The 26,842-nt window shown below is 68.7% G+C and overlaps 6 protein-coding genes across 7 annotated transcripts; 4 read left to right on the forward strand and 2 right to left on the reverse strand.

The window, feature by feature from the left end:
- Nucleotides 1–598: 598 nt before the first annotated feature.
- WNT1 (Wnt family member 1) lies at nucleotides 599–2,737 on the reverse strand. The gene is made up of 4 exons (XM_082781414.1): nucleotides 2,502–2,737; nucleotides 1,942–2,195; nucleotides 1,496–1,761; nucleotides 599–1,238 (listed from the first exon to the last, which is right to left on the reverse strand). The coding sequence occupies exons 1-4, from the start codon at nucleotides 2,600–2,602 to the stop codon at nucleotides 750–752; spliced, it is 1,110 nt and encodes a 369-aa protein (XP_082637540.1). The 5' UTR covers nucleotides 2,603–2,737; the 3' UTR covers nucleotides 599–749.
- A 3,029-nt stretch (nucleotides 2,738–5,766) lies between these two features.
- ARF3 (ARF GTPase 3) lies at nucleotides 5,767–9,161 on the forward strand. Its single transcript, XM_082781425.1, has 5 exons — nucleotides 5,767–5,832; nucleotides 6,905–7,087; nucleotides 7,233–7,343; nucleotides 7,486–7,610; nucleotides 8,078–9,161. The coding sequence occupies exons 2-5, from the start codon at nucleotides 6,940–6,942 to the stop codon at nucleotides 8,237–8,239; spliced, it is 546 nt and encodes a 181-aa protein (XP_082637551.1). The 5' UTR covers nucleotides 5,767–5,832; nucleotides 6,905–6,939; the 3' UTR covers nucleotides 8,240–9,161.
- Nucleotides 9,162–10,813: 1,652 nt separating this feature from the next.
- Nucleotides 10,814–12,767, forward strand: FKBP11 (FKBP prolyl isomerase 11). Its single transcript, XM_082781423.1, has 6 exons — nucleotides 10,814–10,995; nucleotides 11,432–11,497; nucleotides 12,031–12,118; nucleotides 12,207–12,240; nucleotides 12,355–12,425; nucleotides 12,515–12,767. The coding sequence occupies exons 1-6, from the start codon at nucleotides 10,885–10,887 to the stop codon at nucleotides 12,730–12,732; spliced, it is 588 nt and encodes a 195-aa protein (XP_082637549.1). The 5' UTR covers nucleotides 10,814–10,884; the 3' UTR covers nucleotides 12,733–12,767.
- Nucleotides 12,768–13,044: 277 nt separating this feature from the next.
- On the reverse strand, nucleotides 13,045–15,510 carry DRC2 (dynein regulatory complex subunit 2). Its single transcript, XM_082781428.1, has 8 exons — nucleotides 15,400–15,510; nucleotides 14,835–15,002; nucleotides 14,594–14,763; nucleotides 14,296–14,434; nucleotides 13,969–14,166; nucleotides 13,672–13,890; nucleotides 13,436–13,588; nucleotides 13,045–13,325 (listed from the first exon to the last, which is right to left on the reverse strand). The coding sequence occupies exons 1-8, from the start codon at nucleotides 15,502–15,504 to the stop codon at nucleotides 13,071–13,073; spliced, it is 1,407 nt and encodes a 468-aa protein (XP_082637554.1). The 5' UTR covers nucleotides 15,505–15,510; the 3' UTR covers nucleotides 13,045–13,070.
- A 345-nt stretch (nucleotides 15,511–15,855) lies between these two features.
- RND1 (Rho family GTPase 1) lies at nucleotides 15,856–18,959 on the forward strand. The gene is made up of 5 exons (XM_082781421.1): nucleotides 15,856–16,018; nucleotides 16,103–16,190; nucleotides 17,380–17,489; nucleotides 17,617–17,751; nucleotides 17,833–18,959. Exons 1-5 carry the CDS (start codon nucleotides 15,899–15,901, stop codon nucleotides 18,076–18,078), a joined length of 699 nt encoding a protein of 232 aa, XP_082637547.1. The 5' UTR covers nucleotides 15,856–15,898; the 3' UTR covers nucleotides 18,079–18,959.
- Nucleotides 18,960–20,766: 1,807 nt separating this feature from the next.
- DDX23 (DEAD-box helicase 23) lies at nucleotides 20,767–26,194 on the forward strand. 2 transcript variants are annotated; one of them, XM_082781386.1, is made up of 17 exons: nucleotides 20,767–20,848; nucleotides 21,285–21,502; nucleotides 21,619–21,717; nucleotides 21,882–21,978; nucleotides 22,086–22,151; nucleotides 22,284–22,422; nucleotides 22,541–22,674; nucleotides 22,759–22,871; nucleotides 22,968–23,111; nucleotides 23,236–23,461; nucleotides 23,611–23,756; nucleotides 23,906–24,083; nucleotides 24,197–24,439; nucleotides 24,598–24,749; nucleotides 24,901–25,009; nucleotides 25,305–25,479; nucleotides 25,580–26,194. In XM_082781386.1, the coding sequence occupies exons 2-17, from the start codon at nucleotides 21,285–21,287 to the stop codon at nucleotides 25,801–25,803; spliced, it is 2,463 nt and encodes an 820-aa protein (XP_082637512.1). In that variant the 5' UTR covers nucleotides 20,767–20,848; the 3' UTR covers nucleotides 25,804–26,194. The 2 variants fall into 2 exon arrangements, with proteins under 2 accessions (XP_082637512.1, XP_082637513.1); XM_082781387.1 differs by having other exon boundaries at nucleotides 22,544–22,674.
- The last annotated feature ends 648 nt before the right edge of the window (nucleotides 26,195–26,842 follow it).

Genomic DNA, 26,842 nt, shown 5'->3' on the forward strand with positions numbered 1-26,842 from the left:
CGGGGATGCTGCAGCCCAGGTGCCATGGTGATGGGCGCCACGGCCGTGGGGACAGGCGCCACGGCAGGGACAGCCGGGATGGAGACGGGGCACGGCGGGAGAAAGGAAAGGGAGGGTGGCCCTCCCTCTCCAACGCTCGGGGAGGGCAGAAGGAAAGGGAACGACGTGGGGTGGACGGACGGACAGACAGAGGGACCGATGGACAGGGGATGGGTGGTGGAGGATGAGGAGGGAGGCCGGGGTAGGTTGGCCAGTGGGGCGGTTTGAGGGACATCGCTCCTCAAACTGCTGCTCCCCTCCCACCCTGGAACCCCCGAAAGAAAACGGGGCGGGACTGATAAAAATATATCTTTTATTCTTCTCTAGAGGCTATCAGTGACACCTGTAACAAAGCATTATTATTATTATTATTATTATTAATTATTATTATCCGTAATTATAAAAAACAGGGCCTGGGGCCAGCGAAGCACGGGGCGAGTGGGGAGCCCCGGCATCAAACCGTCCACAATAAATATTTTATTTACAGCGAGAAGGAAACCCCGCGGAGCCAGCAGGGGCCGGGGGCAGCCGTGACCACGCGCGGCGCTGAACACCCAGGTTGGCTGCTGGCCCTGGGGTGGCTGCTTTGCTCCGGGGGGGGGGGGGGTGTCCCGGGGCGCAGCCACACACCCACCCGTGGGCGCCTTCCATCCAAGCGGGCACCCGTCATGGGGGGCGGCGCAGACCCCCTCCGGGGCAGCGCGGGGGGCTCAGAGGCACTCGTGCAGCACCTGGGTGTTGGTGCAGTTCAGGCAGCTGACGTGGCAGCACCAGTGGAAGGTGCAGTTGCAGCGCTCGGTGACGCGCTGGGTCCGCGTGCGGTACCCGCGCCCGCAGCACAGCAGCTCGCACCCGTCCAGCCCCGGCGAGGAGCTGTTGCAGAAGCGCCCGGCCGTGCCCGCCGTCCCCATCTTCCCGCTGTAGGTGCAGAAATTGGGCGACTTCTCGAAGTAGACGAGGTCGTGGGGCGAGGGCGGCTTGTGTGCCGGGTTCTCGGGCTCCAGGTGGTGCAGCTCCACCCGCGAGGCCCGGTTGCTGCCCTTGTTGCCGTAGATGACCCGCGAGGCGCCGTCGAAGCGGTCCTTGAGGACGTCGCCCACGGCGCGGAAGGTGGGCAGCCGCATCCAGCACGTGCGCACGGTGCACGAGCCCGACATGCCGTGGCACTTGCACTCCTGGCGCATCTCGGAGAAGACTGTCTGTGGGGAGAGGGGGGGCACAGGGTGCCGTGAGCAGCCTGCGCCCCCCACCCTGGGACCTCCGCGCTCCCACAGCCTCAGGGACCCCGCAGGATCTGTCCCCACAGTATTAGGTGATGTTGAGCCCACCCAAAGCCAACTGGGAAACACCTCTTGGTGGTTTCCAACCCACGCAGGGGGATGAGCTGGGGGTCTCCACAGCCATGCCCAGCCCCAAACCCCACCCCGGGACTGCCCGAGGCCCCCGGTGCCCTCACCATGCGCCCGGCCTCGTTGTTGTGCAGGTTCATGAGGAAGCGCAGGTCGCGGCCCTTCTCGCTGGAGTCCACAAACTCCCTCCCGAAGAGCCGCCCGAAGTCAATGTTGTCGCTGCAGCCCCCCCAGTGCCAGTCGGGCCCCCCAGGGCCACGGCGCCGGTAATCGCAGGTGCACGACTCGATGGAGCCCTCCGAGCAGGAGCGGGCCACCGAGTGCGTCACGCCGGCGCTGGTGATGGCGAAGATGAACGCCGTCTCCCGGCAGCCTGCGAAGGGGAGTGGGACCTTAGGGGCTGCGGGGACCCCCAGCGCCCCCCAGCCCCAGCAGCGCCCTGCTGGGGGCAGGCGGGTGGGAGACGGCTGAACCCACGGGGAACCCGTTGGGTGCTCCCACGCAGGGAGATGCGGGGAGCCCCCCGCCGCCTCCCGCCGCCCCGCAGGCTCACCCCGGTTGACGATTTTGCCGAAGATGTTGGGGCCCTGGGAGGTGGGGCAGTTCCAGCGGCGGTTGCGGAACTGCCACTTGCACTCCTTGATGGCGGTCTGGAGGCCGGAGCTGACGCTGTGCAGGATGCCGGGGTTCTGGCGGATCAGTTTGCGCTGCTTGCGGCTCAGCAGCTGCAGGCTGGGGTCCAGCACCAGCTGCACGTTCTTGGAGTCCGTCAGCAGGTTGGTGGAGGAGGCCACGTTGATGATGCCCCTGCGGCACACGCGGGGCTCACGCCGGTGTTCCCGGCGCCCCGCTCCCCACCACCACCGGGGCACCTCCTCCGAGGGCAGCCCCCGCCGCTCCCTGCCCCGCACCGGGGGCTCGGTGCCGCCGCTCCCACCCACCGGGGCAGCGCGGGGGTCGCGGCTCTGACCCCCCGACGGTGCCGGGCACTGCCCCCAAGCCGGGCGCACCTGCACTGCCGCAGCCCTGGGGCGTGCGAGCCGGGACAGCGGCGGGGCCACCCGGTGCCGGTGCCAGCCCCTCTCCCTTCCCGGTCCCGGTGCGGGCACTCACCACCATCGCCCGCTGTTGTTCACCGCCAGCGTGTTGGAGAGGGAGGAAAACGCCAGCGCCCAGAGCGTGCGGAGGGCCAGCAGCAGCGCGGCGGCTCGCATGGCTCCGGCGGCCGCGGGAGGCCCCGGCAGAGTGCGCGGGCGAGCGGCCGCCGGGGTATTTATGGTGCCGCGGAGCCCCCGGCCCGGCCGCTACATCCACGCGTGTTTCCGGACGCGCGGGGCGCGGGCAGGGCGGGCGGCTCCGCCGAGGGCGGCCGCGGAGGGGCCGCGGACAGCGCCGACCGGGCGGCACCGGCACCGGCACCGGGGCCGGTGCCCGGGGCCCCGGGCGCGCGGCGTCGGGCGGCCCGTGCGCGGTGCCCGGTGCCCGGTGCCGGTGCTCGGCGGCTCCCCGGGGTGGCGGCGCGGCGCGGTTCGGCTCGGCTCGGCGGGTGCGCAGCGCTCAGCACCCGGGAGCATCTTCCAGCCCCTTCCCTCTTATAGGGGCGGCGCGCAGGGTCCCCATGGGCCGGTCCCGCGTCCTCGCCCTAACAATGGGGAGCGGCGGAGCCGCGGCACCTCTTATGGGGCGGCCGGAGCGGCGGCGCCGGGCCTGTCCGTCACGGCCCGGATTAGCCCGGCGGGTGGCTGCGTCCCGGCCCGCCGCCGCCCGACCCCGTGCCGACAGCGCGGCCGGGCCCCCCCCGGCTGCCCCCGAACGCCCCCCGCCCGGCTCCGCGCTCCCGCTGCACCGGCACCGGCGGGGGGAACGGGGAACGGCGTCCCGGGCCGGGCCGGGGCAGCTCCGGGAGCAAGGGGGGAGCAGAGTCCCGGGACAACCCGGGACAGCTCCCGGCGCGCGGAGGGAGCGGGGACCCGGGTTAGCCCGGGATTTCCTGGGCCAGCCCTGGGCACACGGGGGAGTGGAGAGCCGGGAATTCCCGGGACAGCTCCGAGCGCCCGAGGAGAGCGGAGACCCGGGACAGCCCTGGAGAACCCGGGACAGCCCGGGACAGCCCCAGGGCACATGGGGACAGCAGAGACCCTGGGCAGCTCGGGTCACCTCGGTGCGCACAGGGTGAGCAGAGACCCGGGACAGCTCGGGACAGCCCGAGGACGCCGGCCCGGGACCCCCGATATTTTTGGGGTGGGAGACGCGGGGCCGGGACCGCGCCGGGGCCGCTCCGGTGTCCGTGGAGCCCTCTCCCGGTCCGTACCCGGAGCTGTCCCGGACACCGACCCCCGTCCCTCGGGAACACGGCCGTGGGCACCCAGGGGGGCTGCACCCCCGTGGGGGCGTCCCAGCCCCTCACGTCGGGGGCCAGAGGAAGGAGCAGGGGACGGAGGGACACGGGGCGAGAGGGGGCTGGGGGGGGCGTGGGGGGCGGCGTGGTGTGCCCGTGGGTGCCCGTGGGTGCCCGGGGGGTGCCGCTCCGTGGCTCTGGCAGGGCCAAGGCGCTGTCCCCGCTGTCCCCCACCCGGGGGTGGTGGCTGAGCCGCTCTGGGAGCCCCTTTTGTGGAGGGGGGGCACGGAAGGGAGCTGGGGGGGGGGGGCGCTTAATCCCCCCGGCCGCGGTTTCCCCGGACCAGTCATGCGGAGGGCTGGATTAGCCCCGCTCGGCCCGTCACGGCCCGCACCCCTCTGACACTTCCAATTAAAGCCCGGACAAAGCCTGGGGCCGCGGGGGGGGGGGGGGGGACGGGACCCCCCCCTCCCCATTGCACCCCAGCCGGGGGTAGGGTACCGGCCCCCTCCCTCCCTCCTCATCTCCATCCCCCTCCCCGTGCCGGGAGGGGCTGCCCCGGCGCTGCGGGGGCTCCCGGTACCCTCTCCCCACGCCCCCCGCCCCCCATCTCCGGTCCCCATTCGGGTACCGGGGACCCCCCCAGAGCGCAAACGCCCCCCTCTCCATCCCTCCCTCCCTCCCTCTCCCCGCTGTCCCATCCCGCCGGCTCCCCCGGTGCAGGTGCCCCCGGTCGGGCGGCGGCCGGGCCAAGCGGTGGGCGCGCCCTCGGGCCGCCGCCCCGTCGGGGCTCCCGGGGGCTGAGGTCAGCGGCCGCGGGGAGGCCCCGGGGCGCGGCCGGGAGGGCCCTGCCCGGGGCCGTGCCACCAACGGCGGGGCCCGACCCCCCCCCTTTCCATCCCCGTTACACCGGGGGGGGCTGCTCTGGAGGTCTCCCACTGCACCCCCCCCCGTCCCCGAACCCCTCGTCCCCGTGTTGCCTCCGGTTCCCCCCACACCCTCTCCCCTCTCCCTTTCCCCGGTCCCGGTCCCCCCCCCCCATCAAGACCCTGTTGCCCCCCCCCCCGCCCTCCCGGGGCTCCCCCGTCTGCCTCCCCCCAGCCGGTGGCACCGGGGGGGCGGTGCTCGGGACCCCCGCCCCTTCCCGGGGCGTTGTCGGGAGCCCGGCAGCGCGGGGCGGCTCCTGCAGCTGTCGGGGCTCCCGATGCTCCCGGTGCTCCCGGTGCTCCCGGTGCTCCCGGTGTCCCGGCCTTACCTGCCGGGGCGGAGGGGAGCCGGGGCCCGGGCTGGGAAGGAACCGCGCGTCCGGTCCCGTCCGTCCCGTCCCATCCCGTCCCGTCCCGTTAGGTCCCGTCCCCTCCGTCCCGTCCCGTCCCGTCCCGTTCTATCCCGTCCCGTCCCGTTAGGTCCCGTCCCGTTCGCCCCGTCCGGTCCCGTCCCGTCCCATCCCGTCCCGTTCTATCCCGTCCCGTCCTGCCCGGTCCCGTCCGTTCGTCCCCTCCGCCCCGTCCCGTTCGCCCCGTCCGGTCCCGTCCCATTCCATCCCATCCGGTCCGGTCCCGTCCCGTCCTGTTAATTCCCATCCCCTCCATCCCGTCCCGTCCCCTCCGTCCCGTCCCATCCCGTCCCTCGACGGGACTTTACCGGTAACCCGGTAGCACCGGGACGCCCCCTCCAGCACCGGCCACACGGGGAGCGCCTCCAACCCGCCCCCCCCCACTCCGTGCACTCCCCAGGACCCCCCTCCCGTGCACCCTCGACGCCCCCCTTCACCGACAGATCCCCCCCACGCCCCCCCCATCCCCGACGTGGCCCCCCATCACCCACCCCCCCTCGATGCAAGCCCCCCCCCCCGCGCTGCTGCATCCGCTGCCATGGAAACAACCGGCACCCCTCGCCCCCCCGGGAGGGCCCGGGGCCGATATTGGGGAGGGGGGTTGGGGGGGGGGGGAAATTAAAAAAAAAATAATAAAAACGAGGGGGGGGGGAGGACCGGGAGCTCTCGCGAGATCGGCGCGCTCGGGCCTCCGCTTCCGGCGGCGGGAGCGGTGCAGAGTCAGCTGCGGGCGGGGGCGCCACCGGCACCGGCACCGGCACCGGCTCCAGGTGCGGGGTTCGACGGGGGGGGGACGCGGCGGGGCCGTTTTCCCTCCCCCCCCTCTCCCCCCGGGGGAAGGGGCGCTGCCCGCAGCGGGGCGCAGCGTGGGAGGAAGAGGAGGAGGAGGAGGAGGAGGATGGAGGGGGCGGGGGGGGGGCGCCGTGCACCGGTGGGCGCAGTGCGGGGGGGGGGATGCGAAGTGCATGGGGGGGGGCATCGTAAAAGGGGGGGGGTATTGAGGCTGGGGGGGGTGATGCGGTGACCGGGGAGGGGCGCGGTGTGGTGGGGGGGGGGCGTGGGGAGCGCTCGGGGAGGTGCAGCACCGGGGGGGGGGGGGCACGGTGCGGGGGTGGGGGGTGATGCGGGGGGGGGCGCAGCGTTTTAGGGCCGCGTTGCGGTTCCGGGGGGGGAATGCGGGGGGCGGTGCGTTGGAGGGGAGCAACGCGGGGGGGGGGGGAGCGACCCCCGCACACACACACGCACACATCGGGGGGGGCGGCAGGGCCTGGGGGGGGGCGCGGGGCGGGGGTCGGTGCCGCGGGGGGGGGGCGCGGGGGTGTGCAGGGGGCGGCGCGGGGCCCCCCTAGGGGCGGGCAGAAGATGCTGGGGGGGGCGGCTGGGGCTGGGGGCGGCCCCATCGGTGGGGGGGTTGTGGGGGGGCGGGCTGGGCCCCCCCTGCTTGCTTCAGGGCTCCTGCAGGGTTGGGTGGTGCACGTGAGGGGGGAGGGGGCGTGGGGGACCCTCCCCATAATTTGGGCAGGGAGCCAGCCCCCTGCCTCAGTTTCCCTCCGTGGGGTGCCCTGGCTTGGCCCCACTGTAGGGCAGTGCATTGGGGGGGGGGGCACACCCCCAGCACATCCCCCCCCCCCCAAAAAAAAATCTGCGCACGGGCAACCCCAATGGGCTGCACGGCCCCACGGGGGACCCTGGCACCGGCCCCCACCCTAAACCCCGCAGCACAGCCCACCTTAACCGGGATGTAGGGCTCAACGCCCCCCCCAGGGTTGTGTTTTTTTTTGTTTTTTTTTGGGGGGGGGGGGGTCCACCCCTGTCCCCAGCGCCCGCCCTGTGCCCCTGCAGGATTCGGCCTCGCCGTCAGCAGCGCCGCCGTCACCATGGGCAACATCTTCGGGAACCTGCTGAAGAGCCTGATCGGGAAGAAGGAGATGCGGATCCTGATGGTGGGGCTGGACGCCGCCGGCAAGACCACCATCCTCTACAAGCTCAAGCTGGGCGAGATCGTCACCACCATCCCCACCATCGGTGGGCACTGGGGGGGGGGCACGGAGCCGGGGCACCCCCATGCCAGGGCCGCCTCGGTTTCCCCCAGCTGGGATCTTCTTCCCCCCGTCCCCTCCGGTCCCCACGGGGTTGCCCTGAGTTTCCCTCGTCTCTTGCTCCCCGCCAGGGTTCAACGTGGAGACGGTGGAGTACAAGAACATCAGCTTCACCGTGTGGGACGTGGGTGGGCAGGATAAGATCCGGCCCCTCTGGCGGCACTACTTCCAAAACACCCAGGGTAGGTCCCCGCGGGGCCGTGGGGTACGGGACCGTAGGGTACGGGGCCGTGGGGGGGGGCGCACGGAAAGCGGGGGGCGTCCCGGGAACGGCCGCATCCTGCGCTCCCAGCACCCTTGGGGTGTCTTCGTCTCGCCCCCCAGGGCTGATTTTCGTGGTGGACAGCAACGACCGGGAGCGGGTGAACGAGGCGCGGGAGGAGCTGATGCGGATGCTGGCGGAGGACGAGCTGCGGGACGCCGTGCTCCTCGTCTTCGCCAACAAGCAGGTGGGGCTGGGACCATCCCCGGGTGTCCGGGTCCCCGTGGCAGGACCGTGCCCACCCTGGTGACATCGGGGCCGGTACCCAGTGACACCCGTGGCAGGACCGTGCCCGTCCCCGAGATATTTGGGGTGGTCTTTTAGCAGCCCCCTGCAGCGGATCCGTGCCCGTCCCCTCAATATCAGGGCCGTGAGCTCCCGTGGCAGGGCCGTGCCCATCCCCACGGCGTCAGGTTTTCCATTTAACCCCCGTGGGTTTTTTTTTCCCCCCCCCGTGGCAAATCCGTGCCCAGCATCTCCGCACCAGGAGCGGCGTTGACCGAGCCGGCTGGAAATTGCGCCCACCCTCGCGGCGTCGGGGCTGGCGTTGGCGACCGCGCAGCCGGTGCCCGTCCCTGTGTGGCGTCACGGGGGGGTGCGTGACCCCCCCCTATAACCCCTATAACCCCTATAACCCCTCCACCTCTTCCCTAGGACCTGCCCAACGCCATGAACGCGGCGGAGATCACGGACAAGCTGGGGCTGCACTCCCTGCGCCACCGTAACTGGTACATCCAGGCCACCTGTGCCACCAGCGGGGACGGGCTCTACGAGGGCCTCGACTGGCTCGCCAACCAGCTCAAAAATAAGAAGTGAGCGGGCGGCCGCCGGCCCCGGCCCCCCCCCTCCCCGCACGCCCCACCCGGCCCCCCTCAACCCCCCGGGGGCTTTGCCAGGCCCCCCCGGCCGGCCGGGGCCACCCCCTCCCCGCGCCCCCGGCCGCCCCCTCCCCGCCCCGGTTGGGTTTTGCTTTCTTCTGGCACCGGTTGCTGTGGGGTTTTGCCTCTTTTCTCTGGGGTCTTCGCGGTTCCCCTCGGATCTCGTGTGTGCGTGCGTGGAAATATATCTATATATAAAGTATCTGGGGGGCCGGGGGCCCCCCCTCCGCTGGGGCCGGGGGCAGAGCCCTGGGGAGGGGGACGGGGAAGGGGCCCACGCAGGGTCGGGGGGCGTGCTGGGGCGCCTCGTTCCCGTCCCCCTCCCCGTGCATGTCCCCGTCCCCCATCCCCTTCCTGTGGACCAAATGTGGGGGCCCCCAGGGCAGGCGTGGGGGCAGCGGGGCCTTGTGGGGAGGGGGCATTGGGACCACCCTTCACCCCCAGAACGTCTCCCAGCCCCGTATGCCCCCCCCACCCCCCGCCGGGGGGTCCCACACGTCCCCAGCCCCCCGATGTCACTTCGAGGCAGGTCTCCTCCCCGCGGCGCGACCCCCGGGGTGTGCGTGGGGGGGGACCGGGGCGGTCCCTGCGGCTGTGCCCTCTCCCCCGGCCGCCTGCACCCCCACCCCATGCCAGCATAGTGATTGTATGTCCCTGCCCCTCACGGACGGACGGACGGACGGACGGCCCCGTACTGTAGCCCCCCCCCCCCCCCCCTTCCCCGGCACTGTATTTATACCCCTGGTCTGTGCTTGGTGTGACGTGTCGCTGCGGCTCTGCCCCGTCCGGGGACGTGTGTACTTGCCCCCCCCCCCTCCCCTCCACGCCTGAGACGCTGGGTGACCCCTGGCCCCCCCCCCTTGGATATTAAACATGTTTTATGTAGCGCTGCCCCACGGCTCTTCTTCCGCAGCCCCCACGGTGATGGGGTTGGGGGGGGGTGGGGGGGAGGATGAACGCCAGATCCTGGGGAGGGGGGGCCGGTGATGGACAGCCCTGGGCTGGTTTTAATTAGAAAGAGCTTAGCGGGGCGAGGGGGGGGCCGGTGGGGGGGCGGGGAGGGGATCCCCCCCTTCCCAGGCCCATCTTTAAGGGAATAGGGGATGAAACGGTAAATCCCATTAGCGTTAATCCCGGCCGGGGTGTGGGGACGGTGCCAGCGCTGGGCTGGGTACGAGTGGGGCTGTGCCCCCCCCCCCCGGTGTCCCCCCCACTTTGGGCCAGGGGCTCCTCGGAGTTTTCCTTGCTGCCAACGCCGCTGTCCCCGTGAGTTTGGGGGTGTCACCACCCCGCTGTGGGTGGCACGGGGCTGCCGTGTGGGTTCCCCAAACACCAGGGCTCCTCCGGGACGGGGTCTGGAGCTATAGGGCCGGGGTCCCCATTGGGATGGGATACGGTGGGGGCGTGGGCAACCAGCACCCCCAGCCCGGAGCCGGCACCGGCGCGTTCCCACCGGCCGTGCCGGCGGCTTTGTCTGGCGGAGGCCAGCCCCGTGCTGACCCCCCGGCCCTAATCCCATTAGCTCCCGGCCCCCGAGCCGCCAGCCCGGCTTCGCCACCTCTCGGCAACCGGGGCTGGTATGTGGGTGCCGCGGCGGGGCCGGCGTGCCGATGCCGTCGCCCGGGAGCTGCACCGGGGCCTGCGCCGGCACCGCTGCCAGCGGGGCCGCTGACACCAGGATGGGAAAAGGGGGCCAGGTTGCCCTGTGCATGCATGTGGCCCCCCCCCCAAATATTAGTGTTGCCCCCCCCCCACCGAGAGGGGCTGCCCTGGCTAACCAGGCCCACCGGGATGCCCCCGTGTTGGAGCTGCCCCCGCTCGCGTGCTCCTCACCTGGGGATGGTGTCCCCTGGGCACGGGGATGTGAGGACATTTTTTTGGGGGGGCAGCTCGGCCCCAAGCCCCGTGGCTCCCCCAGGACCACCGGTGGGGTATTTTTGGGGGGGGTCCCGGCCGCCCGGTGCGCGCTATGGGGGTGCTGGGGGGCCGCGTGTGCGTGCAGCTGGAGGGATGCTTCGTGTGCCCGGAGGGGTGCTGAGCTCCCCGGGGTGGGGGGGGGACACCGGGAGGGGTTTTGGGGGGGGGGGGGGGGGGGTGCCGTGTGCCGGGTTCCCCAGGCTTTGCTGCCGCCTGCTGGCACCGGGGCCGTACGGCGCCGGGACACCGGGACCTCACCACCCGGTGACCGGAGCCCCCCCGCCGCGAACGGGGACGGACGCGAGTCCCCAGGTGCTGGCGGGGGGGGGGGGGGGACACAAACCCAGGGGCATCCCCGGGACCACCGGGGGGCTCGGGGCTGTCCCCTTCCCCACCGGCTGCGCGGTCCCGGGAACGCGCACCGGAGCGGGACCGCCTCGACGGCCACCCCCGGTACCGGGACTCGACGGGAATCCCCGGTACCGGGGGCTCCCCCGGGGGGGGTTCATCCCCGGTCCGGGTTCGGGGCAGCCCCGGTGTCGACCGGGGGCGGGGCAGCGGGGCCGGGAGGCGGCGCCCCGAGGGTCCTGGGAGTGCCCGGGGCCGGGCGGGGCGGGCCCGGTACCGCCGCCGCCGCCGCCGCCGCCACCGCCGCCAGCCCCGGCCATGCCGCCCCCCGCCGCGCTGCTGCTGCTCGCCCTCCTCCTGCCCTCCGCCGCCGCCGCTACCGAGAGCGAAACCGAAAGCGGAGCCCGGGGGCTGCGCCTGGAGACGCTCGTGAGCACCGGAGGGAACCGGGAAGCGGAGGGAACCGGGGGACACCGGGCGGCCCCGGTTGAACGGGGGAGATGGGGAACCGGGGGGGACCGGGGGGAACGGGGGAGATCGGGGGCACGGGGAGGGACCGGGGACGTGGAGGGGGGGGGGGGAGGAGAGAACGGGACGGGACGGGGCGGGGGGGTTGGGGGTTAACGGGAGCACCGGGGGGACACACCGGGGACACCGGGGAGCCGTGTCCGCGCCACCGGGTGGGCACCGGGGGGGGTCCCGGTTGCGCGGAGCTCCCGGGGGCTCCCGACGCACGTGGGGCTGAGCGGGTCCCGGGGTGAGGGGGGGGTCCCGTGGAGCCGGGGCCACGTGGGGGGGGACTTTTGGGGAGGGGGTCCCGGCCCCACCGCCCCGTGACCCCCCCCAACCCCCCGTCCCGTTACAGGTGGCGCCCCCCGAGGGCTGCACAGAGCTGTCGGCGCTGGGGGACACGGTGCACATCCACTACACGGTGCGGGCGGCGAGGAACACGTCAGCACTGCGCTCCGGAGGGGGGGCGGGGGGGGCGGGCCGGGGGGAGGCACCGGGGGGAGGCACCGGCACCGGGATCGGCACCGGGATGGGCACCGGGATCGGCACCGGGATCGGCACCGGGATGGGCTTGGAGTGGGAACGGGGCTGGCACCGGGATGGGCACGGGGGGGGGCATCGAGGTGGCACCGGGTGGCACCGCGTGGGGACTGCACTGGGGAGCCCTGGTGCTGGCACTGGGACCGGTGTGGGTGTCCCTGGGGGGGTCTCTGGGGGGAACTGGGTCCAGTATGGGGGAGGAACTGGGGTCAGCCCTCACCACAGCATGGGGGTGGCACTGGGGGGGGCTCAGACCAGCACCAGCGTGGCAGCGGGTGGCACTGGGGTAGGGTCGGTGCCAGCACGGGGACGACCCCGGAGCAACACCGGGACCCGTGTGGGGACAGCTCCGGGGCAGAGCCCCCCCTGCCACCCCCCCCCCCGGTGACCGTCCCCGTCCCCGTGTGGCCGCAGGGCAGCCTGGAGGACGGCCGCATCATCGACACCTCGCTGAGCCGCGACCCGCTGCAGGTGGAGCTGGGCAAGCGCCAGGTGATCCCCGGTGAGCGCTGCTTTTGGGGGACTTGGGGGGGGGGGATAAAAATGGGGTCTGGGGTCCCGCTCACACCCCCCTCGCTTTCTCCTCGCAGGCCTGGAGCAGAGTCTGCTGGACATGTGTGTGGGGTAAGGCTGGTGGCAGGGCGAGGGTGGTGTCCCCAGCGCTGTCCCCTCCGTTGGGGGGGACACCAGCGGGGTTTGGGAGCAGGTTTTGGGGCTTATGGCTTCTCGCCGGGGCAGGGAGAAGCGGAGAGCCACCATCCCCCCGCACCTGGCCTACGGCAAGCGGGGCTCCCCCCCGACCATCCCCGGTAAGCACAACCCCCCCCCCGGGGGGATCCCGTAGCCCCCCCCCCAAAAAAAAAGCCCTGCTGAGGCGCCGTCGCCCCTCTCCCCGCAGGCGACGCGGTGCTGCGGTTCGAGGTGGAGCTGGTGGCTCTGTCGCGGGCCAGCTACTGGCAGAAGGTGGTGAACGAGGTCCTGCCGCTGCTGTGCCTCGGGCTGGTGCCGGCGCTGCTGGGGCTCATCGGGTACCACCTCTACCGCAAGGCCAGCAGCCCCAAGCTCTCCAAGAAGAAGCTGAAGGAGGAGAAGAGGAACAAAGCCAAAAAGAAATAAAACCTCCCCTCAGTAGCCACAGATGCTCTGCGCCTGCTCTGTCTGCCTCAAGGGGTGTGTGGGGGGGGTAAAAGCAGAGAGAGGGGGCTCAGCGCCCACAGCTTGGCTCTCCCCGCCTGCCCTGGGACGTGGTTGAGCCGAGGAGCAGAAAATTCAGAGCTGAGAGGGCACTGACAGGACACAGCTCGTCCAACAAAGCTCTGCGTGACCAGAAATAAGACCCGGAAGACGTTTTGGGCACAGTTTAGCTCTTTTATGTCAGCTTCACGGTGCCCCTGAGCACCAGGCACCCCGCTCCGCGGGACAATTAGGGCAATTCTCAGCTCCAGCCGGTGCTGTCAGAGCTGGGGACGGGGTCTGGGGGGGAATCGGGGGACACGGCTCTTGTGCTCAATGGCCAGCAGCGGGTTGTTGGGCTTGCTGAGCACCTCGGGGCTGACGGAGAGCCCCTCCAGGTACTGCTGGAGCAGCCCCCGCAGCCGCTGGTTCTGGTGGCTCACGGCCGCAAGCTCCCGCGCCAGCGCCTGCTCCTCCAGCCTCGCCTTGTTGAAGCGCTGCCAGAAGCGCTCCAGCCCCACGTAATCCTGCAGAGCCTGGGAAAGAGGCAGGGAGAGAAGGGCAGCGGCTCCTGGAGCTGCCCGTGAGCGAGCCAGGCTTCCCCCGAGGGAGCCCTGTCCCTCGGAGCCCACCGCAGCCTCCTCACCTGGGCCAGAGGCTCCGCGGGCTCCTCCTTGAGAACCCTGTCGGCGTCAAAAAGCTCCCCCTCGGCCAGCGAGGACGGGTAGAAGGGCAGCACCTTCTCCCCCTCCGTCTCCAGCCGGCGGCACATCTCGGCCAGCCGCAGGATGCGCTCTGCCTGCGAGGAGGAAGGAGAAAAAGGGGCAGGGAGAAGGGGACGGCGGCACCCCCGGGCCTCATCACGGGTGGCCCCGGCCTCACCTTCCCCACAACCCGCGCCAGCGCCTTCAGGGCGGCGTTGCTCTGCGCCGTGAGCCTGGCCAGGTTGTCGTGGGCCTCGGCCCGGGCTTGGTTCATTTTGTTCTTGAGCTCCTGGAGCCGCCTGAGCACGGCTTCCTTCTCCTCCCGCGCGCGCCGGTTCCGCTCCTCGTTGTCCCGGAGCTGAGCCGCGAGCAGAGCCTTGGTGGCCGCCACCAAATCCTAGAGGCAGAGGAGCCGTGAGCAGGACAGGACGGGGTGTCCCTGCTCCTGGGGCCCCCACCCGCCCTTTGGCACCACCTGGAGCTTCTGCAGCTTCTTTGCCTGCATCTCTATCTCCCTGGAGCTCTTCTCATCCTTCTGCTTCAGCCCCTCGAAGGCCGTTTTCTGGTGCTCGGTGGCCTCGGCGTAGCCCTGCATGGCGGCACGGAACTGCTCCCAGAGCCCTTCCATCTTCCCACTCAGCTGCAGGCGGCTGTACTGCTTCTCCTGCAGGCTCTGGGGACAGAGAGCAGTGGGTTCCCTTCAGCTGTCCGGACCCCACCGTGTGCTCCTGACCCCTAAAAACCTCCTCGACGGAGCCAGCTACTCGGTGAGACGCCGAAGAGCCCGGCCGGTTCCTCGTGCCTTGCTCTTGATGTCGTCCCGGGCGCTCTGGAAATTCAGCGTGGCCTCGTGATCGTCCCGGGCGTAGTTCTGCTCCAGGGCCAGCACCACGTCCTGCAGGTAGCGGATTTCTTCCTCGTGCTGCTCCAGGATGGCTTTCCTGGGGGGAAATCACCGGGGAGCTGCTGAGAGCAGCACAGGACAGAGGCGGGGACGCGCCAAGAGCAGCCGCAGCCGTCGGGATCGGGCTGGGAGCGGGCTCAGCACCCAGCAGGACACCCAACAGCTACCACTGCTGTCCCCCTCCCCTTCTCGATACCTCTCCGTCTCAAATTCGGCCTCCAGGGCCTTCAGCTGGGCGTCGAATCCCTCCTGCAGGCAGGCCAGGCGGCAGCGCTGAAGCTGCAGCAGGCGGTCGATGTTCTGCAGGTGGCTGCCGAGCGCCCGGGCGTGCTGCGCTTCCGCCTCCTCCACGTCTGTGACCAGGGACTGCAGCGGGGGGAAATCACACCGGGGGTCCATGCACGGCCCCCCCCCCCGCCCTCCAGCCCCTCGCTCACCTCGATGACGCTGTCCTTGCAGTCCAGCACCCGGGCGAAGGCCTGGCTGAGCACGGCGATGTCCTCGCGCAGCTCCTTCTCCTTCACCTCCCGCAGCACCGCGCGCCACTGGGCCGTGAGCTTGTGGAGGCTCAGGGCGCTGCTGCGCTCCTCCTTGGCCAGCTTGTCCTTGAGGGGGGGGGGCCGTGAGCTTCAGACCCCCCGGGACCCCCCCTGGATCCCCCCAGGACCCTCCTGGCACTCCCTGGAGCCCCCCGGGTTCCCTCCAGGCCACTCCCCGGGACCCCCTCCAGACCCCCCGGGACCCCCCCAGGATCCCCTGGACCCCCCCCAGGACTCCCTCGGGCCTCCCCCGGGATTCCCCCTCCACCGACCCCCCCTGGGACCCCCCATGACCCCCCTCGACCTCCCAGGGACCCCCCTGGATACCCTCAGGACCCCCCCAGGCCACGCCCTGGGAACCCCCCGAGACCCCTTGGGCCCCCCGGACCCCCCCCCGATCCCCCGAGGCCCCCCCGGGACCCCCTCAACACCCCCCCGCCCCCCCCCCGTGCCCCTCCCTCACCTTCAGGAACCTGACCAGCAGTTCTCCCCTCGCCTTGGCCGCCTCCTCCTCGGCCAGCGCCTGGCTCTGCAGCTGCAGGAGCCGGTCCTCCGCCGCCACCGGCATGGTGCCCCCCCCCAACTCCCCCGGCGCCGTCCCGGTACCGGCCGCGGCCTCCCAACACCTCCGGCCCCGCCGCCGGCGTCGCACCGGTCTCCTAGCAACCGCCACTTCCTGTCCGGCCCGGCCCCACTTCCGGTCTCCGAGGGGCCGCGGTCGGAAGAGCGCCCCCTAGCTGGGAGGAGCGCCCTCGCGGTCCAAGGGGCGATGCCACGCTGCCATCCGACGCTCTTCTATTGGCCGGGATACCGGGCGCCTCCACAGCGATTGGCTAGCGGGAGCCGCCGTGGGCGGGGCGCGGCGGGCGGCGGGGGTATATAAAGGCGCTGCGGCGGCTCGGGCGAGGGGTTGGCGGGCGGGCTGGAGCGCGGTGGGCTCCGCTCGCGCTGCCGCCGCCACCATGCGGGAACGGAGGCCACCGGCGGCGGCACCGGCTCGGTGCAAGCTGGTGCTGGTGGGCGACGTGCAGTGCGGCAAAACGGCCATGCTGCAGGTGCTGGCCAAGGACTGCTACCCCGAGGTGAGCCTCGCACCGTTTACCGGGCACCGTTTACCGGGCACCGTTTACCGGGCGCTGACCGTGCCGGTGCCGGTGCCGTTGCAGACGTACGTGCCCACCGTGTTCGAGAACTACACGGCCTGCCTGGTCAGCGAGGAGCAGCGGGTGGAGCTGAGCCTCTGGGACACCTCCGGTACCGGGAGGGGGCGGTCATGTACCGGGGGGGGGGGTGGGGGGGTGATAAATGCTCCTCCGGTACCGGGAGATGGGGTGTACCGGGGGGGAGCGCTGCGGAGCGGGGGCAGCTCCGGCCCCGGTGGGGGGGGCTTTTTTTTTTGGGGGGGAGGGAGGTTTTGAGGCTGGGGGGGGTGAAAATGGGGTGGGGGGGGCGGCAGAAGGGGCTGCGGCAGAGGCAGCCCCGCAGTGGGGATGCTGCGGTTTGGGGGGGGGGGGATACCGGGGGGGGGGCTGGCTGGGGGGTGCCCTAATTTTGGGGGCTGAGGGATTTTGGGGGGGTCCCCTGGGGGCTGGCTCAGTGGGAAGGCACTGACATAGGGTGGGGGAAAGGCAGGGCTGGGTCCTGCTTGGGGGGGTGCTGAGCACCCATAGGACCCCCCCTCCAGGTCCAGAGCCCCCCCCACACATCATCCCTGGGGGGATTTTGGGGGGGGGGGGATAACGGTGGGTCCCGGCATCTCCCTCCCCCTGGGCATCCCCAAAGGGCCATGGGGGGGGGTGTCCAGGCTGTGTGGGGGGGGTTGCGGGACAGCCTGGTGCTGCAGTGTCCCCCCCCCCGGTTGAAGGGGGGGGTCCCCACCACCCGCCATCCCTGCGTTGCCATGGCGATGCGCTGGCGCAGCCTCTTTGCTATTCCGCGCACGGAGCGTCTGGGCTGCAAAACCCCTCCGAGGCCTTTTGGGGTCGGGATGGGGAGGGGGGGGGACACAACACAAGGGGGGGGGCACCCCGGCCTCCCCCATATCCCGAGGGAGCACCCTGCCACCCCCGCAACCCCCTCCCCCGGCTGTCCCCCCGCATGGCGCTGGTGGCCTTGGCTCCCTGGGGACCCCGTGGGGGTGGCAGCCACCCCCCCTCCCTCCCCGGTCCTGGCTGGCCCCCCCCCACACCCCCGGCTGCTGCAGGGCCGTTATATAAATGCCGCGGGATCCGTTTGCTGCTGCCTCGTTAGGGGCGATGGGGATTTTAGTGGGGTGGGGGGGAGCACCGGCGGCATTTTTTGGGAAGGAAACCCTCTAGGACTGCTTGTGGCCCCCCCAGAACGGGGGAGGTTCAGCCCCTTGATGAGCTGCCCTATGTGTCCGGGGGTCCTGGCTCCTCGGAGGGGGGGGTGGCAGTGCGGTGACACCCCCTTCTCCTCGCAGGTTCCCCCTACTATGACAACGTGCGGCCCCTCTGCTACAGCGACTCGGACGCCGTCCTGCTCTGCTTCGACATCAGCCGCCCCGAAACCCTGGACAGCGCAACCAAGAAGGTGGGGGGCACCCGGTCCCCGTGGGTGCCTTCTTCCCCTGCTTCCCTATGTCCTAGAAAATGGGGGGGGGGGCGTTTTGGGGTTACCCTGGGGTTCCCTCAACCGATGGCAGCTCCGTGCCCCGCAGTGGAAGACGGAGATCCTGGATTACTGCCCCAGCACGCGGGTGCTGCTCATCGGCTGCAAGACAGACCTGAGGACGGACCTGAGCACGCTGATGGAGCTCTCCCATCAGAAGCAGGCACCCATCTCCTACGAGCAGGTCGGGGGGGGGGCGCTGGGATGGGGTTGCGGGGGGTGTTTTTGGGGTGCTGTGCCGGCCTGACGCCCCGTTGGGTTGCAGGGCTGCGCCATGGCCAAGCAGCTGGGAGCCGAGAGCTACCTGGAGTGCTCGGCCTTCACCTCGGAGAAAAGCGTCCACAGCATCTTCCGGACCGTGTCCAGCATCTGCCTCAGCAAAGCCCCCCCGCAGCCCCCCAAAAGCCCCGCACGAAGCCTCTCCAAGAGACTCCTGCACCTGCCCAGCCGCTCCGAGCTCATCTCCTCCGCCTTCAAGAAGGAGAAGGCAAAAAGCTGCTCCGTCATGTGAGGGGGGGGGACACAAAGGGATTTCTTCCCCCCCTACCTCCTCGCTGAGCCCCCAGTGCCTGGGACAGGCTGGGGGCCAAATGGGGCTGCGGTGCCCCCCCCCCCGAGGAGGATGGGGTGCTCGCCGCCCTCCCATCACACCGCTTCCCCCACCAGTGCGTGCTGGGGCCCCGGGGCTGGGGGGCAGCCCCCCCAGAGCTGCCGTGTGTGTGTGTGGGGTTTGGGGGGGGGACACCTGGGGAGGGACCTTGCTCGGTGGCTGCTCCCGAGCCCCCGGCCCAGCGGGATTCATCTACGGACTCATCCTTTTTTTTTTTTTCTTTGAATGCCCAGTTGGTGTCCGGCTCTGCCCCATCCCTCATCTGCTGCTTGGCCCCGAGATGCCTCGGGGTGGCCCCCCCCTCTCCCTCCAGCCCCAGTGTGGGGAGCGGGGCTCCGGGGAGGGGGCGGCTGTTTTATAGACTGTCTCTTGGGGTGACTCTGTTCAATGTTCAGTGTTATTAAAAAGCTTATTTATTATCGGGAAAAAAAAATATAACAACTACCCACGTGCAGTAGGTGCCTGGTGCTGTGTTTTGGTGGGGGGGGGGGGTTCAGCCGTGGCACTCCCCAGGGCAGGGTCCTTCCTGGGGTGCCAGCAGGGAAAGGTGACGTGATGCCAGCAGCTGGCTGCGCTGTCACCCATGGGTGGTGACGTAGGGTGTCCCAGGGTAAAGTCCCTGGGGTGGGGTGGGAGTCCTGGAGCTGTGTGGCCCCCCCGCCCTGGGCTGGGCCAGGGCTCTGCCTGGGCACTGTGGGGCAGCCTCGTGTACCCCATAAGGGTCCCTATAGGGGTCTCCTGCTGCCCCATGGCTCTACCTGGTCCCCCAGCAAGGGGACAGCTTGGGGATGGGGAGGTGACGGTGGGGGGGGTAATTGTAGGGTTAGGGGGTTGGGGCTGGATGCTGTGCTGGTTGTGGGGCTCGCATGGAGCAGTGGAGTTTTTGGGGTGTGCCACAGTAGTGGGTCTGTGGGATTCTATAATACCCAAGGACACAGAGGCTTTTTTTCTTTATTTTTTTTTTTCCTTTTTATAAAAACGTTGCCAATAAAGTCAATGTTCAGTTACAATTATTCACTTGTAGGTACACACACGTTTTATTTTGGGGTTTTATCAGTACGGCACCAGGGAGCAGGGCACGTTGCTCATGGATGGAGCCTCTGGGGCTGATCCCTGCTATGGGGTGTGGAGGCAGCTGCCAGTCCCTGGGTCTGTTTGGGAGAGCAGAGCACAATTTGCTTTATATTTGGCATAGATGCACAGGTGGGCACGAGAAACCGACCCTGGGGTGGTTGTTGCCGGCTTTGTATCCTCTAGGGTCAGTCCCTTACCCAAGTCTCTTGTTTTTTTTGTGCTGATTGAGGCCGTCCTGGGGGCTCTGGCTGCACTATTTGAGGCTGCCGTGGACTCCCAGCCCAGCACAAATCCTGCCCTGTCCAGGTCTCCTGCCACCACATGGAGACGTGTAAAGCCTTCATAAAAATCCACCCAACAACTTGGCCTTCCTGCAGCGGGGTCAGACACTTGGTGCTTACTACGTCACCCCGTGGCTGCGTAGAAAGTTAAAATATTAAATTTTGGAGATGGAAGTGTCTGGGGAGCAAGGCGTGCTGCGGTGCAGGCGCCTGCCCGCTGCGGCAGGAGGCTCCCCGGCGCTGAGCCGCTCGTCGCCGGCTCTGCCAGGAGTCATTGCGCTGTTGGCAGCCAGCACCACGGGTTGGAAGAACAATGGAATTTTATTAGGCGTGTTGGGCTTAATTGGATTGTCCAGAAGGGATTGTGACCTATCCATGCATATACGTTGTCAGGTCTGCGTATTTCCCAGTTGTTATTAGTGCTTGGCCAGCCATTGCTCTGTAGACTACAGCGTGTAGGACCAGGATGAATGAAATTATGCTATCTTTGGTAATTCACGTTATTAACAACTCAATCTAAGGTTCCGGAGTTCCAGACCATCAAAAACATCATCACTAGTAATTGCTGATTCATTATTACAGGTCCACGAGGTTTCTAGGTCAGAATCATCACAAGCTCACGTTGTGGTGTTACATTTTAATTGAAACCGTGTTTGGGTTCAATTCTAACGCAAAGACTAATTATGATTGCTTGTAATCCCTGCACAGGTTGAAATTGGGCCTTGGGGCACCCTAATGAGCTGTGGGCTTTAAAAGGTGGCCGATAATTTGTGGGGCTGGGGCTCGGGGTGCCAGGTTAGGTCGGCACCAAGGACAAAATAATCAAAGTGAGACTTTTATGAAGTGATAAAATAACCAATGTGAGGCTTTTATTAATTGATAATCAATGCGAGACTTGTTAAGTGATAAAATAATCAATGTGAGATTTTTTTATTAAGAGAGAAAACAACCAATGTGAGACTTATTGATAACACCATCAATGTGAGGCTTTTATTAATTGATAAAATAATCAATGTAAGACTTTATTAATTGATAAAACAATCAACGTGAGGCTTTTATTAATTGATAAAATAATCAACTGGACGGATTTGGGCCGCTGGGGGATCCCTGGGCCAGCGCAGGGCCGGCCTAGGCCTGAGGGTACAGGAACGGGGAGGCCGCGGGGGCTGCTGGGAGTTGTAGTCCGTTTGCGGGGGGTTCGCTGCGCGGGCTGCTGGGAGTTGCAGTCCCCGGGACTCGCTTTCCCGGCGTGCCCCGCGGCGCTCGGCGGCGGCTATGGCGGCGGTGGCTGCGCGGCGGAGCTGAGGCCTGCGGCGGTGAGACGGGGCCGGGGCTGGCGGGGGGGGGACGGGGACACGCAGGAAGGCCCCGGGGATCCTCCCGGGACCGGGGGGAGGCTGCAGGACCCTGCTGTTCCCTTTCCCGAGCCGGGCTCGCAGGCAGGGCCTAGTCCCCGGTGCCCCCCCACGACCCCCGGTTCTCCCCGGTGCCCCCCCACGACCCCCGGTTCTCCCCGGTGCCCTCCCCTCAACTCCCGGTTCACTCCCGGTGCCCCCCCCCACCGGCCCCCGGTGCCCCCTGGTCCCCCCCGGACCCTGGTTCTGCCCGATCCCCGGTTTTGCCCAGTCCCGGGTCCCCCCCCGGCTCCCGGTTTTGCCCGGTCCCCGGCCCCCGGTTGTGCCCCCGGTCCCCGGTTCTGCCCGGTTCTCGGTGTCCCCCCCCGGCGACCCCCGCTGAGCCCCCGTCCCGCAGATGGCTGGAGAAGTGGCGGACAAGAAGGACCGGGACGCGTCGCCCGTCAAGGAGGAGAGGAAACGCTCCCGGTCCCCGGACAGGGACCGCGACCGGGACAGGGACCGCGACCGGGACCGCAAGGGGTCCCCCGGCAAGGATAGGAAACGGCACCGGTCCCGGGACAGGAGGCGAGGCAGCCGCTCCCGCTCTCGTTCCCGCTCCAAGTCGGTAGATAGGTGAGCCCCGGGAGCCTCTTAGCGAACCGTTCTCCCCCCTCGGGGGTCCGTGGGAGCCCCAGGAGGGGCTGAGGAGCTGGACACGGGGATCTCACCGTTACCGTCCCCTTCCGCAGGGACCGCCGGCACAAAGACCGAGATCGGGACCGGGGCAAGAAGGACCGGGACCGGGAGAAGGATGGGCACCGGCGGGATAAGGACAGGAAGCGCTCCAGGTGAGCGTCCGCTTGTTTTGGGGTGGCTGCGGCCCCGCTTTGCTGCGGTGTGCCAGCGTCCTGGGCTCTGCTCTGGGGGGATTTCCCCCATCGGAGGGGACTGGGTGGGCCCGGGGCTGTGTTCAGTGCCTGATTTCCTCCCCCCCTCCTGTTTTTCTGGGAAGCTTGTCCCCAAGCAGGGGCAAGGACTCGAAGTCCCGGAAGGAGCGGGACTCAAGGAAATTGGAGGAAGAGGAGGAGAATGCGCTGAAGAAGGAGAAGGTGAGGAGCGGGGCCTTGGTTCGCAGCTCCTGCAGCGCTCGGGGTGCCTCTGCTGAAGGAAACGGCCCCCCCCAGGGGCTGTTAACGATCTGGCCCCACGTTTTCAGGCCCAGCCCCTGTCCTTGGAGGAACTGCTGGCGAAGAAGAAAGCTGAGGAGGAGGCAGAAGCGAAGGTAGGAGGGGGAACCCTCCGTTCCTACAGAGTCCTGGCCGTGGCGGCTGTACAGGATGGGTGGCTGGAGTGAAACATCGTGTTCTAGGGTGGCCAGGCCAGGTTTGAGCCTTTTTTTTTTTTCCTTCCACAGCCCAAATTCCTGTCCAAGGCAGAGCGGGAGGCCGAGGCTTTGCGGCGGCGGCAGCAGGAGGTGGAGGAGCGGCAGCGGCTGCTGGAGGAGGAGAGGAAGAAGAGGAAGCAGTTCCAGGAAATGGGGAGGAAGATGCTAGGTAAGGTGTCGTCCCTGCCTGCTGGGTGCAAGGGGCTGTGCTGGGACCCCCCCTGGAAGCCTCCCCAGCCTCGCTGGGGGGTGCTGGGCCCCTCTAAGGTCCTTCCCCTGCTCCCCAGAAGACCCCCAGGAGCGTGAGCGCAGGGAGCGCCGGGAGCGCATGGAGCGGGAGACCAACGGCACGGAGGACGAGGAGGGCAGGCAGAAGATCCGGGAGGAGAAAGACAAGAGCAAAGAGCTCCACGCCATCAAGGTGCCGCTTGGGGGCTGGCCTCGGGGGCGTTATTGGGGCCGGAACGCCCGGGTTCCTGCCCTGCTGATGCTCTGCTGCCCGCAGGAGCGCTACCTGGGAGGGGTGAAGAAGCGGAGACGCACGCGGCACTTGAACGACCGCAAGTTTGTCTTCGAGTGGGACGCGTCAGAGGACACCTCCATTGACTACAACCCCCTGTGAGGGCCTGGGGGTGCCCCGGGGGGGTGTTGGGGTGCCCCAGGGGGGTGCTGGGCAGCCCCAGCCTTCCTCCTAACGTTCCTGCCCTCCCCTAGGTACAAGGAACGGCACCAAGTGCAGCTGCTGGGCCGGGGCTTCATCGCAGGGATCGACCTGAAGCAGCAGAAGAGGGAGCAGTCACGTTTCTACGGGGACCTGATGGAAAAGAGGCGAACCCTGGAGGAGAAGGAGCAGGAGGAGTGAGTGCGCTTAGCTGGGGGGTGGCAGCGGGCTGCAGCGTGTCCCTCTGGAGGTGGAGGGACAAATCCCGTGTCCCCAGAGTTTCGGGGTGAACCCTGTCCCCTTTTTCTGCCCCCCACTCAGGGCCCGGCTGCGGAAGCTGCGGAAGAAGGAGGCCAAGCAGCGCTGGGACGACCGCCACTGGTCCCAGAAGAAGCTGGACGAGATGACAGACAGGGACTGGCGGATTTTCCGCGAGGATTACAGCATCACCACCAAAGGGGGCAAAATCCCCAACCCCATCCGCTCCTGGAAGGACTCCTCCCTCCCTCCCCACATCCTGGAGGTCATCGACAAGTGCGGCTACAAGGTGGGCGCGGGGAGCAGGGGCTGCTGCTGGCAGACCCCGGCGGCTCTCGTGGGGAGCTGGCTCGCAGGATTGGTGCTCCTGACACTTTTTTTGGGGTGATCCATGCAAAGGGGAAGTTCTGCTCCCAAACCTGCCTCTCCCCTCTGCAGGAGCCCACCCCCATCCAGCGCCAGGCCATCCCCATCGGCCTGCAGAACCGCGACATCATCGGCGTGGCTGAGACAGGCAGCGGCAAAACGGCGGCATTCCTCATCCCCCTGCTCGTCTGGATCACGACCCTGCCCAAAATCGACCGGTGGGTGGCACGGGGGGCACGGGGACGGGGTGGAACAGGGCACGGGGACGAGGTGGGATGGGGCACGGGGACAATGAGGTGGGACGGGGCACGGGGATGCTGCGGAGGGGGTCAGTGCATCCCCATGGCCGTATCCTTCCTGCTCGCAGGATCGAGGAGTCGGACCAAGGTCCCTACGCCATCATCTTGGCCCCTACTCGAGAGCTGGCCCAGCAGATCGAGGAGGAGACCATCAAATTTGGGAAGCCGCTGGGCATCCGCACGGTGGCCGTGATCGGAGGGATCTCCCGCGAGGACCAAGGCTTCCGCCTGCGCATGGGCTGCGAGGTGAGGGTCAGGAGGCCCCGCAGGGTCCTGTGGGGGGCTCTGGGGCCACCGCCAGCCCCCCCGTAGGGGCCAGGTCCCAACCAGGCCGTGGACATCAACCCTCTGGCCCCCAGATTGTCATCGCCACGCCGGGGCGTCTGATCGACGTGCTGGAGAACCGCTACCTGGTGCTGAGCCGCTGCACCTACGTGGTGCTGGACGAGGCGGACCGCATGATCGACATGGGCTTCGAGCCCGACGTGCAGAAGATCCTGGAGCACATGCCCGTCACCAACCAGAAACCCGACACAGACGAGGCCGAGGACCCTGAGAAGATGCTGGCCAACTTCGAGTCGGGGAAGCACAAGTACAGGCAGGTGGGTGCGGGCAGGAGCCCGGGGCGGAATTTAGGGTGCTTCCACCAGGCTGCGGGGTGGAGAAGGGACAATTTGGGGGCTTTGGGGACCGGGATGAGAGAGCGGGGGCTGCGTTCCCACCCCACGGGGCCTCTGCTCACTGCTCTGATCCCTCGCAGACCGTGATGTTCACGGCCACCATGCCGCCGGCCGTGGAGCGCCTGGCCCGCAGCTACCTCCGCCGCCCGGCCGTGGTCTACATCGGCTCCGCCGGCAAGCCGCACGAGCGGGTGGAGCAGAAGGTCTTCCTCATGTCGGAGTCGGAGAAGAGGTGCGGAGAGGAGGGGGCTCAGAGGGGTTGGGGGTGTTTTCAGGGCGAGAGAGCTCCGTGGAGGGGGGGAATGTGGGATCCTGGAGAGCGGAATGGCTCTCGGGGGCACTGCAGCTTCTCCCTCCGTGCCTAACTCTCCTCCTCCCAACAGGAAGAAGCTGTTAGCCATTCTGGAGCAGGGCTTCGACCCGCCCATCATCATTTTTGTCAACCAGAAGAAGGGCTGCGACGTGCTGGCGAAGTCGCTGGAGAAGATGGGGGTGAGTGGGGGCCTCACCCTTTGGCAGCGGTTGTCGTCCCACAGCCTGTCCCCCTCTCTTCATCCCTCAACCAGAAGCTTTTGCATTTTGTGGTGCTGTCCCCAGGCCCCACAGGTCCCAGTGATTTGTCTTGGGGCCAAATCATCACAGGGCTTTGACCCAGTCCTGTCCCTGGTGTCCCTGCGTGATCCTCCACACCGTGGCAGAGCCATGGGAGCATGGACACCCCCCAGCTCCCCTCCAGTCCTCCCAGTCCCCATTTCCACCTCCTGCTGACCCCCTTCTCGTCCTGCAGTACAACGCCTGCACCCTGCACGGCGGCAAAGGGCAGGAGCAGCGAGAGTTCGCCCTCTCCAACCTGAAGGCTGGGGCCAAGGACATCCTGGTGGCCACGGACGTGGCCGGCCGCGGGATCGACATCCACGACGTCTCCATGGTCGTCAACTACGACATGGCCAAGAACATCGAGGGTGAGTCCGAGGCCTGGTTTTGGCTACGATGGTTCATTTTTTTTGGAGGATTGGGGTACGGGGTGGGGTGGCCCTGCCTGACTCTCCCACCCCCCTGCAGATTACATCCACCGCATCGGGCGGACGGGCCGGGCGGGGAAGAGCGGCGTGGCCATCACCTTCCTCACCAAGGAGGACTCCACCGTCTTCTACGACCTGAAGCAGGCCATCCTGGAGAGCCCCGTCTCCTCCTGCCCCCCCGAGCTGGCCAACCACCCCGACGCCCAGCACAAGCCTGGCACCATCCTCACCAAGAAGAGGCGGGAGGAAACCATCTTCGCCTGAGGCCCCGGGGCTGGTGTTTGCCTCTCGGCCACCCCTTTGGGGACAGCAGGGCCACCGAGGGCCGCCGGGACTTTGCTGGCTGCTCCTTTCCCCAAACCCCAGGCCCCGGTGCAGCCAGGACTGCTGACAGCAAGGATTGGGGCCGGGACTGCCCTGAAACGTCCTCTTTGTGCTCCCCGTCCCTCTCCCTGCATTCACCGTGGACTTGTGGGGCTGCCGGAGGCTTTTTGGGGGCAGGTTGCTCCCTGCCCCCCTGTTCCCCAGGCAGGGTCGGGGCTGGGATCCTTGCGCTGGTTTGTAGCCGGGGCTGTCCCTGGAGCTGTGTTCCTTTCCTCCCTTTTTTAGCGAAACCTCCAAGCTGCGGGAATAAACCTGCAGCAGTGTTGCCAGACGTCGTGTCCATGTGCTCTCTGTTCCTGTGGCACCTCCTCGTGTCCTCGCCGGCCTCTCCCTGCACCCTGAGGTGCTCGGAGGTGGCCGTGCCCCTAAAAGAAGAGCCTGGGACCCGTCCCTCACCCACCCCCGGCTCCCCAACCGCCAGGAAACCGCCACACCGCTGCCTCCGAGCACGCTCGTGTTTCTGAAACAAGTTACAGGGCAATTCAGTGCTTTCTACAAAAAGAAATTATAACAAATCTGTGGCTCCCACCCCTTCCCCTCCGCCGGCTGGGGACGGCTCCCTGCAGGGGGGAGCAGCCGCCGGCCGAGGGCCGTGGGCGCTGTATTTACAGGACGGCGGTGACGTGCGGGGACCGGGGGGGTGGGGAAGGGGGGCAGCGAGTGCAGGCGGGGGCAGCAGCCCCCTGTGGGGTCCAGCAGCCCCCCCATAGGGTCCAGCAGCCCCACAGGGGGTCCCTCCGTCCCCCTCTGTCCCCCCTGTCCCCGGGGGGAGGAAGCGGTTTGGCTACTGTGAACTGGGGGGGGGGCCGGGGGGGGGAAATTGGTGCAGAGCGAAGCAACTGGTGCGGCCCCCTCCTCCTGGGGGGGTCCCATGCAGGGGCAGGGGAGGGGACAGGCCCCGGGGGGGGGAGGTGAGTGC

This window comes from Aythya marila, assembly GCF_965140915.1.
Source record: "Aythya marila genome assembly, chromosome: 30".
In the NCBI taxonomy this organism is placed as follows: Eukaryota; Metazoa; Chordata; class Aves; order Anseriformes; family Anatidae; genus Aythya; species Aythya marila.